The 15,049-nt window shown below is 38.0% G+C and overlaps 1 protein-coding gene across 3 annotated transcripts in view; it reads left to right on the top strand.

The window, feature by feature from the left end:
- The window catches only part of LOC108693050 (tyrosine-protein phosphatase Lar), a 144,959-nt gene extending 130,690 nt beyond the window's left edge, over positions 1–14,269 (top strand). For all 3 annotated transcript variants that reach the window (XM_018201734.1, XM_018201726.1, XM_018201717.1), the window contains 7 exons: positions 6,917–7,056; positions 8,302–8,501; positions 8,584–8,750; positions 9,191–10,551; positions 10,640–10,866; positions 10,956–12,762; positions 12,846–14,269. In XM_018201734.1, coding sequence (XP_018057223.1) covers positions 6,917–7,056; positions 8,302–8,501; positions 8,584–8,750; positions 9,191–10,551; positions 10,640–10,866; positions 10,956–12,762; positions 12,846–12,914 — 3,971 coding nt within the window. In that variant the 3' untranslated portion in view covers positions 12,915–14,269. The remainder of the gene's footprint in view (positions 1–6,916; positions 7,057–8,301; positions 8,502–8,583; positions 8,751–9,190; positions 10,552–10,639; positions 10,867–10,955; positions 12,763–12,845) is intronic.
- Positions 14,270–15,049: the final 780 nt, after the last annotated feature.

Here is a 15,049-nt window from a genome sequence, read left to right as displayed (position 1 = left end):
TATATATATATATATATATATCTTCTTACGCATACGTTTACTACTATTACTGACTGTCATCGTTCACTATTTACCGAAAGATATTACATTGCTGCTACATAGTATTATATACATAATACGTATGTGTGCACGGGCACTTTGTAAAAATTACGTAACACGCGCCGGCACCGTATGTTTCACATTTACTTATTTCTCGCACCCACCACGCACGCATACACGCACCCCCGCGTGCTCACGAAGGGCGAAGCCTCGCGGTGCCCACGCGCGAACGTACGTATAAGTACGTGCGTCGCGTAGTGCTGGCCGCCGTTGGGTGCTTTCCAGCAAGGACACAGTCAGACCCTATGTTAGGCCCAATCCGATATCTTGGGCAGAGAAAGAATTAACAAATCATATTGAACAATTTAATCACATGATTAATGTGATTGGTCAATTCTTTTTTCATTCGAGATGTCGGATCGATTTCTAGAATCGTGGACATTGGACTACAGTAAGTCGTTTCATCCTTGTTTAACGCAGACAAACAACAAGGATGTAATAATTCACTATGTGATTACACTGTGTCTTTGCTGGAAAGCACCAGTTGTAGATCGGTATCTATAATTGTTTTTATACTTAAAATCTTAAGTACAGTCTCAAGGGCCGGTATTCATAGTCGATTCTTATATTTAAGAACAGTCTTAAGTAGTAGCACCTTAAAACATTTAAGATAGTCTTAAAATAAGAACAGACTATGAATACTGGCCAAAATGTTATAAACCAATTTATCATTCTTTTTTCATTTTATTCTTATATTTAACTCACATTCTACAATAAGCCTTACTTACGCTTAAGTCCTAAGTCGTAAGAAATTGACCAATCGCAATCGAATGTGAGAAGAATAATCGACTATGATTGATCAATCGTTCTTATGGCTTAAACTTAAGCAATGGCTCATTGTAGAAAACCGTGTGATAAGACCGTCTTAAGTCTAGTCTTAAGATGTCATAAGCCAATCGCAGAATCTTAAAAGACATTATTTAAAGTGTTCTTGAAATAATAATGTTTGATGAATACCAGCCACAGACGGAATCGTACACCATCGAGAGACATTACTTAAGACAATCTTAAAATAAGAACGGATTATGAATATCGACTATGGTCTCGTCTCTTTAGCCTTTGTGCATCGATTCTCAAGAGCACAAGCACCCGCTTTCACGAATAATTCGGCTGCGAAAGAGCACGTAGCATTCACGTAGGACACGTGCGCGGGCGTATGCGATTTAGATATGCGTATACGTAGAAGCGTTAACGCTCACATGCTGCGTGAGAAAGCACCGTGCACAGCAGCGGCTATACACGTCCGAATAAATATTGTTATAGGCGATGCAATATCGTGCCGCCGAGCACCAGCACTGAAAGCACCCTCGAAAAGCACCCCCACTGTCGACTGTCGTGCAACCTGAAGCTTCTTCCTGAGGCGATCTCGAAATGGTGCGGTGCAAAAGCCATAATAATAACCGAAATGGTAACGATGGATGGATTGTTATTGCGAACGACGTCGTTCGTTTTGCTGCGAGAAAAGCACGACTTAATAATATTCGTGAAATTATATTACTGCATCGGTTATTAATCTGTGAATACTTACTATCTGTTAATACTATACGCAAAATCAACGAAAAAAACAAATGATCCGCATAAGTTGATTGTTAAAAATTTCTCTAAAGGAAACATGAAATTATTTTAAAGATCATTAATGCGGATGAGATGTTTTCATCGAAAACTTCGTAAGAATAGCGGGAATTCATAACCGATATCATGAGAAAGTTAATTGACGATGATTGATACGCGTTACATTTTTTCGAGGTCGCGACAGGAAGGTGCGCGCGTGAATGCGTGAGTGATTGTGTAAAAGGATACCGGATGGAAGAAGGACGATACGCGTAAGAAAGCGTACGCGAAAAATAATAAAAAAAAAAAATCAGGGAAGTGATCAGTGACAAAGGAAAACGGTATACAGTAAAAGAGATTCAAATCGCGAGAGTTCGATATTTTTCTCTGTGCCCAAACGTCCCCGACGAAGAAGAGAGTCGGATAATTTGTATCGAGAAAGAGAAAAAAAGAAGTGTTCGCGAGGCGTTTTCTTGAAAAACATTTGAATACCAATATTCATCAGATTGAATACCAATATTCAGACCTATTTCTAGTTATAGTCTTATTTATATATGCTCATCAGTCCCAATTTTCGTGGATTCGACGAATAAATCATTTTCAACGTCGACTTCGCCTCCGTCGGAAAACGATCGATGAGTTTTAATATCCGCGTCAGCAAAAAAGCATCCCTCTTTTTTTTTTAAGTAGCACGCACAAGAAATGAAAATGCGAAGCGCACGCTCCAAAGTGAAACTCTCAATTTCTGCTCGTGCGTAAAGTCTCTGGCGTGGATGAAGTACACTCTATCTCTCTAAAAAAAAGAAAAGAAACTCACCGTATGCTGCGCTGATCGTACGGATGGAAACGGGAAATCTGGACTGCGAGCATCAGGTCCCATTAATTTTCATACGTAATCACTCGACGGTCGTTTTCTATATTACGTATCTTCGCTCTCTGCATGCGAAACTCTGATCCGTTTTCAACTTCTGTGTCTCTATAAGTGAAACATAGTAACTCTATTATTCAGATGATACTTCGATATGTACGAAATATTCTGTTTTAAATGCCATATATAGCATCTTTTTCTATATATATTCTACTTTTTATATCGAGAAACACGCACACGTTTTTTTTTTCACATGGGTATTTAGAGAAGGTATATAATTTTTTTACATTGTATATGTAAATGTGAATTATTTCCTTTATATATATATATATATATCTTTGAATTTCTAATCTCTCTCAGCGGTTGAAGCAACGCTCTTTTTGTAGGCGTAATGTTTAAAAGTCTTAAGAGCTTCGGCTGCCCGTTTAATTGTTCCTGATTGTTTCCTCCAATTTTTTATTCACGTAAACTATATTACTGTTATGTCCCAATAAAACGCATGATTTATGACAGTTCGTTTCCTTTAGCTCAATCCAGCTAGTTCCGCCAATTTGAATTAGATATTTTAGATGTCATCGACAGTTTCGACCACACTCGATCATCGACAGGTACGCGAGCACGATTCGTTAATCAAATAAACGGCTACCTCTATCACCGCATCTCGGCAACGGCTGTCGAAACGTATTTACGCGCGCGTTTTACGCGGTATTTTGTGATTTTTGCGTGGATGAATGCGCGGGTGGATGTTGACATTGAGAGAAAGAGAAAGAAGAGAGAAAAAGGAGGAAAAAAAAGAGAGATGAGAAAGGGAGACAAATAGCAGAGTACTTTTTTATGATATCCCAAATGGGAGAGTGGTCTCCCTGTCTGTCTCCCTCTCTCTTTCTCTCTATTTCTTTCTCTCGGTTCCTCTCTCGCTTTCTCTTTCTCCAATTTACCCTGTCTCCCCTTTGCTGAAACGACAAATTTTTTGATCGAGCTGCTGTTTTTTGCGGGTGACTTTTTGGAGTTGCAAAAAAAAAGAAGAAAGTAAAACAATTTTTCCTCAGAAGACACTCCACCCCACCGACATATATCCCGATCTTATATATCGTGAATTTTTTGACATCGTAAAAATATCACGAAAATATTCGCGAGTTTTTCTCATGACTGCCCATTTCTATAAAAATACCGTAGTGATAAGACCGACGAAACCTTTTCTCTCGTTTGATACATCCTAGAAACCGTCCATCTTATTCTTTCTTATGGTTTCTCCTACCTATATAGCTTTCTTTTCGTAGGCATTTTATCATAGGTCTTCCCTTTGATGTCTCGTGTCGGGGGAAGAAAGAAGGGGGGGAGGGGGGGGGGAAGATTCGAAATTTTAACACTGTGAGAATTATTGACATCCGCGATTTCGGGCAAATTTGAAGAAACGTGAGAAATTCGGCTCTTGTGTCTCCCGCCCCCGACACGAGGCAGGTGAACACATTGAGCCTTTAGTTATTTCATATTTGGAGTAGTGATTGCGCATGCCAAAAAAAAATATTCTCACGTCTCCCGCCTCTCTGCGACCAACTGCAACCGAGGGCCAACCGATCATTCTTTTTTTTTTTTTGGTCTATGTAACGATCGATTGGAATCATGAATCTTGTTGCCACCGACATTCGTTAGCAGTTGCGAAATAAGCAGTGTGATTGTCAATTGAGCGCATGAGGCCGGAGCGAAAGGGTTGAATCGAGCGAATGCGAACGCGTGCCTGTTTCGAGAAGAGAAGGATAACGAGATCTCTGTCTATATATATTTTTTTTGTCGTAAAATTCGAGAATATAGATATTATATAGAGAGGGCCAATTTTGATGATAATTAGTAGTGCTACCCATTGATATGCCTTAAAGATTAATTAAATTACACTATAATTCTATTTTCAATGTACGTGCGAAGTTGACACGAATTTTTACGAGTTTTTTTTCCCACTTTTTTGGCGACTTTTGGGGCGCAGCTGAAAAAAGTGAGTATCCCTTAGCTCGTCTCGAGTTGTGCCATGATATTTTTTCTATACCGTCTATTTTTATTTAATTTTTTCCTTTTTGTCATCGTTTTTTGCATATGTATAACACTCTCATTTTGTTGTCTGTTGAGAGAGTCCAATCTCGAAGTGTCGTCCTACAGTTATTTTTGTCTTTCCTTATTTTTTTGCTGCAGCCAATGAATATATTATAATATAATTATCTTAAGGAACATATATATATTACATACATTATAACGCTGCGACTGCGCGCGCTCGCTATCCTTGTTTTTTGCGCTACATAGCGAAGTTGTAAGTGTGATCTTGATCTTACTTGATTATGTATACATGCGAGAGCTAGAAGAGCGAGCACGCGATCTACCAATTGCTTCTCATCAAATTCGCGCTACGACGATTCAGTTTCTGCGCCGGAATTTTCTGTATGTACTTTCGTTGCGGCGCAAGTTTCGTTTTTTGCGAATCCCTCCGCCGTAGAGCTGCTGTTACTGTTACATATATTTACATATATCGTACAGAAGTAGGTATTAGGCAGTGCTGATTTTTTTTTATCTGGACTTTTATTTTTCTCGCCACGTTTACGTTTCCCATTTCTCTTTCACAACGCGCCAATTAGTCATTTAGCGATTACGACAAATACTGGACCGTCCATGAAACAAGTTGTCTCGTCTCGCGGAACACTGACGTTCTGGTATCGCGACGTAAATTGGCCCCCCCCGTGACGCTCAATATTATTGTTATACAATCCCATACATTCCAGCAGTATTGCAGAACAACTTTGCAACGTTGCAACGTTCCATCAATATTACAGTAACATTACAACGGTTGCAACAATGTTACTAGAAAATTCTATATATAATCTCACTCCTTTTAAAGGAATGAGATTTTATTCCTTTAGAGTTCCTTTATTCCTTCTGAAAGAATGAAATCTCACTCTAAAAAAAGAACAATGAAAATTTTAATTTTTCAAGAGTGCAAATATTTATATTCTTTTTCAATAATGACAGTATTTTCAACTCTTTTGGAATGAGATTTCACTCCAAAAAAATATAGAGAATACTGTATAGGATTATTTTGTGCAATTAAACAATTTAATTGACATCTGAAGACTCAATATAGCCTCCAGACGATTATTAATATTGTGCAATATCGAATATTATTCAATAATATTGATCATATACGGGCTTTAGAAGTCATGGAGCTTTTAACGCAAATACGTTGTATAATCGCGACTTTCTAACTTCGACAGTTGTGTGCGATAGTCGTGGTTGTAAATAAACGTTGTAAATGTGTCTATATTTATCGCCACTACCTCGCATCCATTCGAGGAACGAGATCTCGAGACTCCGTTGTCGTCATCGTTGCCGTAACTTTCATCTCTCGGCGAACGTACTCGTTGCCCTCACAACCCTTTCGCGAAAACTCGCGTGCAACTAACTATCTACTTGGACTCTCAAGTCATGGACTCTCCAATATTGCTGCTATGTTATCGTGTCCAACGTTACCGCGTATACTTTTCCGTATGACGTGTCTACGCGCGCTTGTATATGCAAAGTCGAACTGAATGCGCGCGGGTTAAAAAAAAAAGAAAAAAAAAGAACTTGACAAAAAAAAACAAAAGAAAGAGAGAAAAAAAGCATTATTGGTATTCAAATGGAGGATTATAATCGTATCAGGGGCGTAGAGCATGGGGTACAATGTGCCTCGTAATATTGTTTGTACGTCGTTTTGTCCGTGTGTGATTGGCGGCATGTAATTACCTTCTCCACTATTTTCTTCGTCTTCTTGTTTCTTCTTTTTATCTTACCGTCTCTCTTTCGTTCGCGACTTTATGTTACTTATGATTTCTCTCTGCAACCGCTCGCAATTGCTGGTACTTTCGTTTCCTTTTTCGATTGTATCTTACTGCTACATCATTATAGCTGTTATTTACTTCTTTTTTCCCGTTTACAGCGACGAATTGGACGACGGATGGACGGTCGCGAAATGTAGAGGAAATATTTTTGCATTGTATAAACACTGATTATATACTTCTCGCTTTTCTTTCTTTAAATAACATTTTATCATACGACAAAAGTACAATAATTTGCCGCTACTGACGTCTTATTGCTTATTGCTTCTCACATTGTTCGCTTCTGGAATGTAAATAATGACGTAATAATCTTCCGACAGACAAGACAGACTGACTTACATACTCTTTAATTTTTCTTTCTCTTTCAATCGTGTTTCTTTTTAATTTTATACAAAGATTTTATTTATTATTTCAGGTTTAGTAAATCCGTTATTTATTATCTCCTGTCCGCGTAAGTCTGTGAGTGTACATGGGCGTGTGTCTGTGAGTGTGACATCGGATGAGAGTAAAGTGCACGAATTAATTATGGATTGCGTTACAGTGCCGGGGGATCCTCAGGACGTCAAAGTCACGCCGATCAACTCGACGACGATACACGTCGAGTGGAAGCCGCCGAAAACAAAAGAACAGAACGGCGTCATACGGGGATATCACATACACGTGCAAGAAGTGAGGGAAGAGGTCAGTTTGCGGCTGCTGTACGATCAATAGCGTAGCGTCAGAAGTTTTGGTTCTTACGCGAAACTTACTGATAAGACCCTTTATCTTCACTATCTCTCTATTCACGTGTAATATTATCGCCTAAGTCCTTTTATCTTTGTTTAAGTATTAATGGGACATACGTCTTAAGTAACGTGAAATTATGATTACTAAAGTTTTTACAACGAATATACATAGAAAATTTTGTAATAAGAAAATTTTATAAAGAAGAATATTATGAATATGAATCCTATTTAAGTAGTCTCATTAAAATATCGGTTCTTTCAATTTTATCTATTTCTTACTTTATTAAAAAACAGAATGTCCATTCCACAAATGATCTCAGCAAATTATCTAGGCTCTTTTTTTATAAAATATCGTATGCATATGTGTTTAATTCGAAAATAATCACCTAATTTTTACATCCCAATTGAAAGTCGTTATTATTAATTACATATTGAATATTATTTATTATTCCACAATTTATTAACATTAGAAATTATTATATAAATTTACTCAATATTTTCTAAAAACGGAAGAAGAAAAAAACTTAAAAAAATTAGATACATATTTTTCATGATCAGAAAAGAAAACTACTTGAGATTGATAAGGGGACTGTGCTTTATCAATTTTAATAGACTTTGATTATATTATATAATAGAATATAAAAAAAATTTAGAAATCAAAATAACCTCTGAGCGTATGAGAACAAAATAAAAAAAATTTACGTTTTTGAAGAATGTAAATACACCGTTATTAAGACTATAAAATACTAAATAATAAAATTTTAGTTTAAAACATTTTTTTATATCTCATTATTTCGAAGATATTCGTTAAAATGAAAAAAAATTATTTTCAAAGAATTATTAAAGAACAAAAGTTCCGATATCTCAGTTAAACAAATTAAAAAAATAAGAGTAATATTTTTTGTTCTACATATTTGAAGCCATAGACAAAACCCATCAAAATGGGCGAAGGGCAATTCAAACGATTGAATTTTATTGTTTCTCTCTGCTGTGATGTAAAAAATCATGTGACTATTCGCAGATTAATATAATAATCAAATTAATATTTGAGAACATCAAATTAATAGTATGATATTGTGAGACTATTATTCGTGCATTTGTTAATGATATCTTTCTTAAAAAAAACTTAGGTAAAAACTACGACAAGAATATAGATAGATAGGAGAGAGTGCTCGCAATACAAGTTGTAATTGTTTCTCAGGGGAAAGATCTACTGAACGAACCGATACGTCGAGATGTGCACGAAGGCGTGCTAGAAGTGAATATCACTGGACTACAACCGGACACGAGATACTCGGTACAGGTGGCGGCGTTGACGAGAAAAGGAGACGGGGACCGTTCAGTACCGATACACGTTAGGACCCCGGGCGGTGTACCAAATAGACCACAGGTCAACGTAAAGTAAGAGATGTTTATTTAAAACCATGAAATATATATCGTTCTTTTATAAACAATTCGATTTCTATGCACATTATTTTTTCAGAGTTCTGAGTAGAGGCCCCGACGTCTTAGAACTTGAATGGGGTCAGCCTACTCAAACCTACGGTAGTCTGCTGGGATACCGTATTCGATACGGTATAAAGAATCAAACGCTTAAAGAGGAATTCATTGAGGACACGCGTCAGCATACATACAAAATTACAGATCTTGGTAAGAAAAATTAACATATACCTTCGTCAATATCTTGTGTCATGTAATATAATAATCATATCCTATTACTTTAAAAGTGACACAATTCAAAAAATATGATTTTCAAAAAATGTGATTTTTATTATCTCGAATAAATTATGTAAAGATTACTAATAAAAGATTATTAATCAAAAGGAAATTAATAGCAAATTCGGTTAACGCACTGATGCACATTAAATCAGTGTACATCATATACTGATTCAAACTAAGTGTAAAATGGAAATGTAAATATTTGAAATTATAAACAGATACAGTTCATAATAAAGTGCATTGAGGATTTTACGGTTTAATCCTTATGCTTATTACAATAATAATGATAATCTATCTGGATAATTTTTAAATCACTTGTAATGAAATGTTTCATTTAATAATTATTTTGTGTTCAAATAATAAATCTGTAGGAGAACAAGGCGTTGATTACGAGTTCAGAGTAGCGGGCAAAAATGACATTGGTTTCGGTCAAGAGACCGTACGGTACTGGTTCAGTCCGGAAGGCGAGCCAACCGGACCACCAACAAACCTGTCGTACTTCTTTCAAACTCCCGACACTGTGTGCGTGACCTGGGACAAACCGCTTCGGCAGCATAGAAACGGACAAATAATCGGATACGATGTACAGTTTAACAAGAAGAACGATCACTCTACCACTATAGATAGAAACACCACCAAAACGAGAGCGGTATTCACGAACTTAGAAGAGAACACTGAATACGTCTTTCATGTGCGAGCGCACACGTCGCAAGGCAGCGGTCCGTACTCCGAGAAAATCACGATAATGACGGAAAAGGACATCGGCCGAGCTCCGATGTCCGTAAGAGCGGTGGCCACATCGGATTCCAGTGTGGAGGTATGGTGGGAGCCAGTACCCAACAGAGGAAAAATTGTCGGTTATCAGATTTTCTACACAACGACTGCCGTGGAAGATCTCGATGAATGGAAACAGAAGATCGTTGGTCTGACAGAATCGGCGGATCTCATCAATCTGGAAAAGTTTACGCAGTATGCTATAACAGTAGCGGCACGTTACAAGACTGGTCTTGGAAGACTTAGCGAAAAAGTTACAGTGAAGGTAAAGCCAGAAGACGTACCATTGAATCTCAGAGCGCCGGATTCGTCAACGCATTCGATGTCTCTTTCCTGGACTCCGCCCATAAGACTGACTCCACTGAAGTACAAAGTTTCATTTGATGCTGTTAAAGAATTCGTGGATTCTCAAGGTATAACGCAGACGCAACTCGTGCCGCGCAGACAAATTCTATTGGAACCTCAAATCACAAGTACAACGATAAATGAACTACAACCATTTACTACTTATAACGTCAACGTAAGCGCTGTACCACGCGACGGTCAGTACAGACCACCGGCAAAGATTACAGTCACTACGCAGATGGCTGCGCCCAAGCCGATGGTAAAGCCGGATTTCTACGGTGTGGTTAACGGTGAGGAGATTCAAGTTATTCTGCCGCAAGCTTCCGAGGAATATGGTCCAATCTCGCATTATTATCTCATCGTTGTACCTGAGGACAAAAGCACAGCCGATAAGCAGCCGGATGAATTGACGGAGGATATGATCAGCGGAAAAGGTGCCAAGCAGGAAAGAGAAAACGCGCCCTATATTGCAGCTAAGTTTCCACACAGAGACATTCCATATACGTTCCATTTAGGCAGCGGAGACATCTACGAGGGATATGAAAACCGAAAACTCACTAAAAATAAGCGATACAGAATATTCGTACGGGCCGTAGTCGATACTCCACGAAAGGTAAATTGCAAGGAGTGATTCGACTCTTATATAAGCGATTTATGAATATAAGTCAATAATTAAAAATTGGAAAAAATATTCGTTTCAGCATTTATACACATCGTCGCCGTTTTCCGAATATTTATCTTTGGACATGAGGGAAGTACCTCCTGGCGAGCCACCACGTCGGCCGAATCCCAACACGCCTTCCGATGGAAATCCGGAAGTGTCCGTAAAAACTAGTGGTCAAGAACCAGGGATGGTATGGGTAGTTGGTCCTATAATTGCGGCATTGATGGTTAGCGTTTGTCTTGTGCTTCTATTCGTCATTAAAAAGTAAGTTGCATTTCTTAGTAAAAGATAAATAAAGTAAAATTTATAGATAAATTGAACGCACATCAAATTTGTCTTTTAACTATTTTCAGACGAAGACAGCCATGTAAAGCGCCAGATCAAGCAGCCGTCACACGACCACTCATGGCAGCAGATATAAGTTCCAATCACGCACCATCGGACCCGGTAGAAATGCGTCGATTAAATTTCCAAACTCCTGGCATGATCTCACACCCGCCGATTCCTATTAGCGAACTAGGCAATCACATTGAACGCCTGAAAGCGAATGACAATCTGAAGTTCAGTCAAGAATACGAGTCGATAGAACCTGGCCAACAATTTACGTGGGACCATTCCAATATGGAAATCAATGCATCGAAGAATCGTTACGCCAATGTAATTGCGTACGATCACTCGCGAGTTATTCTTCAAACAGTTGATGGTATGCCGGGCTCCGATTACATCAACGCCAATTATTGCGACGGTTACAGAAAGCAGAATGCATACGTGGCTACCCAAGGACCATTGCAGGAGACATTCGGGGACTTTTGGCGTATGTGTTGGGAATTACGTACTAGCACGATCGTGATGATGACAAAGTTGGAGGAGAGAACAAGGATAAAATGTGATCAATATTGGCCTACCAGGGGATCGGAGACTTATGGACAGATGACCGTGACTATCAGCGATATTCAAGAACTAGCGACCTACTGTATTCGTACATTCCAGGTTTGCCGAATGGGTTATTCCGAGCGGCGGGAGATAAAGCAGCTGCAATTCACCGCCTGGCCCGATCATGGCGTACCAGAACACCCTGCACCGTTCTTGCAATTTCTGCGCAGAGTTAGATCTCTTAATGTACCCGATAGTGGTCCATTGGTGGTACACTGTAGCGCGGGGGTAGGAAGAACTGGCTGTTTCATCGTTATAGACTCGATGTTGGAAAGGATCAAACACGAGAAGATGATCGACATTTATGGTCACGTCACATGTCTACGTGCTCAAAGGAATTACATGGTACAGACGGAGGATCAATATATCTTCATTCACGATGCTTTATTGGAGGCGGTGATTTGCGGTAATACAGAAGTACCGGCCAGAAATCTACATTCTCACATTCAGAAACTCATGCAACCGGAGATCGACAATATAACTGGAATGGAATTGGAATTCAAGAAGCTTTCCAACATCAAGGCTGATTCAACTAGATTTATATCCGCGAATCTACCGTGTAACAAACACAAAAATCGACTGGTCCATATTCTGCCTTATGAGTGCACCAGAGTATGCCTACAACCGCAGCGTAATATCGAAGGATCCGATTACATAAATGCGAGTCTGATTGATGGGTATCGTTATCGGGGTGCTTACATAGCTACCCAAGGTCCTCTATGCGACACTACTGACGATTTCTGGCGTATGCTTTGGGAGCATAATTCTACGATCGTCGTTATGTTGACGAAATTGAAAGAGATGGGCAGAGAGAAATGCCACCAGTATTGGCCGTCCGATCGATCTATTCGTTATCAATGTTTCGTCGTGGATCCGATCGCGGAGTACAATATGCCGCAGTACATTTTACGAGAGTTCAAGGTGACGGACGCGCGCGACGGGGCGAGTCGCACAGTCAGGCAATTCCAGTTCATCGATTGGCCGGAACAGGGTGTGCCGAAATCCGGCGACGGTTTCATCGACTTTATTGGACAAGTGCACAAAACGAAGGAACAATTCGGCCAAGATGGACCGATCACCGTGCATTGTAGCGCTGGCGTAGGAAGAACGGGTGTCTTCATAACGCTTAGCATCGTTTTGGAGCGAATGCAGTACGAAGGTGTGGTTGACATATTCCAGACTGTGAGAATATTACGCACGCAACGTCCAGCTATGGTTCAAACCGAGGTTTGTAAATTCTAATTTCAATGCTTTGCAAGTATATTTATGTGCATGTAATCATGATATCATTTATGATATTCTTGTCACAGGATCAATATCAATTCTGCTATCGGGCCAGTTTGGAATATTTAGGCTCCTTCGATCATTACGCCAACTGACAAGCCGACACTCGCGAGCAGAGGGATCTATCGAGGGACAAACGAGATCGGCAAAGAGGCGAGAGAGATATTGAGAGAGCAAAAATACGACGTGTCTAGTACAATAAAGTCGTATGACATACTCGTACCTTCCAAGGACAAATACAGTAGTAATGCGATTACTAATGTCGTGGGCAGTTAATATAGAGATGAAATGTTTAGTCAATGGTGTTGCAGTAAATGCAAATATGCTGGAAATTTTCACTTCTATAACAAACATGCGGAATCATACTGAAAAGCATTCAATTTAGGCTAATCTCTTTTTAGAAACTAGATTTGAAAGTTCCCTTGCGATGACGCGAGTCAAAACTGCCGTTTAGAAATACGTACAGTACACGTGATTATACGGGCGATCGTGACATACGATGTCACGTATATGTTCTCTTTTTTATACTTCTTAATTTCCAAGTATTTACGTTAAAGAATCAATCAGCCAAGTATGATGATGTAATCAAAATTATGTATCGTTATCGGTAGGATATCACATTTATTGCGAATTAGTGAATTGGAACATATCCCATTATTATTATTATTAAGTCGATCATTCGCAAAAGCATTTTTTAATCTAAATCTAATTTTAAGATTAGACTGAAGATATCGACCATATCTCTCTCCCACTCGAAACATAGTGCATTTTTCTGTGCATAATATCTCTTACAAACTGAGTGAAGATCAAAATCTTTCCTATTTATTGAGGATAAGAGCGTTTCCTTCAATAGCAAATTACATAGAGGAATCAGATGGTCTCGATGTCGACATCCATGTTTGTGAGAGAAACAGAGTATCGAAATGCACGATCAATTGCATGTGCAAAACGCACATTGTGAAAAACAAGAACTTACTGTACGTGGCATATTCCACGAATACTTACTAATATAGAAAGAAAAAAATGGATCGAAAAATCAGTCAAGTAACTTTCTTTAGCCACTATAAAATAAAGAAAGAGATGAAAATTTCCGCTCACAAGAAACAAAAAAAATTGCCATACTGCCAAATTGACAATTATTAATGCTGTACTCACTATGAACAGTAGGCATCTTCTCATTATGATAATGTTAGATAGATTATAAGAAAAATTGTTTTAAGGATAGATTAAGCGACGCCATTAGGGAAATGAGGATGAAAGAAGGACCCGAATGAAAGAAGGATGAAAGGAAACGGTGCCTATTCAATGAAAGGTGCGCAAGTAAATTTGCGCACGTTTCTATAAAAGAAGAAAAAAAAACTAATTTAAATAGAAGCACTGTATGTTGAATTCGTGTACTGTTCTCCTAAGCCCTCGATACCCTTATGTACAAAGTTCCAACATAGCTTCTACCTCGAGAATATTTCTAATTTCCTTTCAAATATATTGAAATGGATAATTACAAATTCAATTATCAGTTCAATGCTTTTTTAGCTTATTAAAAATCCAAATATCTTATTAAAAATCAAATTTACGCTGAGTGTTCATATTATGCATTAAATCATCGACGTTTGTAATATAAAATTTTTCTTTTTCAAATGCCAGATCAATGCCAAGAACGCACAATAAAGAACATCGCTACATGATATATTTGTTACGGTGAAAATATTTAATCTGGTAATTTTATAAAGTTTCTGATAATTCTACAGAATTATTGGTTGTATTGGCGAATAATACAATCGAATATTTTTTCTTAAGATTAGTGATCAATTGATTTGATCAAAATAAATGCATTGACTGCTTTAATTTTAACGCCAATAAATAATAAATATATTTACCAATGTGACCAATGATTCTATTGAATTATATGATTTTATAAAAGCACCAACTAATCACTTTTACCGTGACATTATCCATTTTGTATAGTAATAATGGAATGTATTGCAATTTCAAATTGCAAGCTTTCCAGTTTACGAGGACAATAATTGCTCGATTACACTTTCTTCGAAACCTATACGATACTGTTCGGTATAGCAAATCTTGTAGCTAACATTTTAGAAATAATTTTTAAAAAAGTGTACATGTATAATAACGAACATAACGTCATCTAAATAAAGTAATTTATTGATCATAAATCTTTTCCGGTTTTTGGCATTCTTTTGGCTATAACAATTCTACACTTATTACGAAA

This window comes from Atta colombica, unplaced genomic scaffold, assembly GCF_001594045.1.
Source record: "Atta colombica isolate Treedump-2 unplaced genomic scaffold, Acol1.0 scaffold107, whole genome shotgun sequence".
Taxonomy (NCBI): Eukaryota; Metazoa; Arthropoda; class Insecta; order Hymenoptera; family Formicidae; genus Atta; species Atta colombica.
This window is presented reverse-complemented; position numbering and strand designations above follow the sequence as displayed.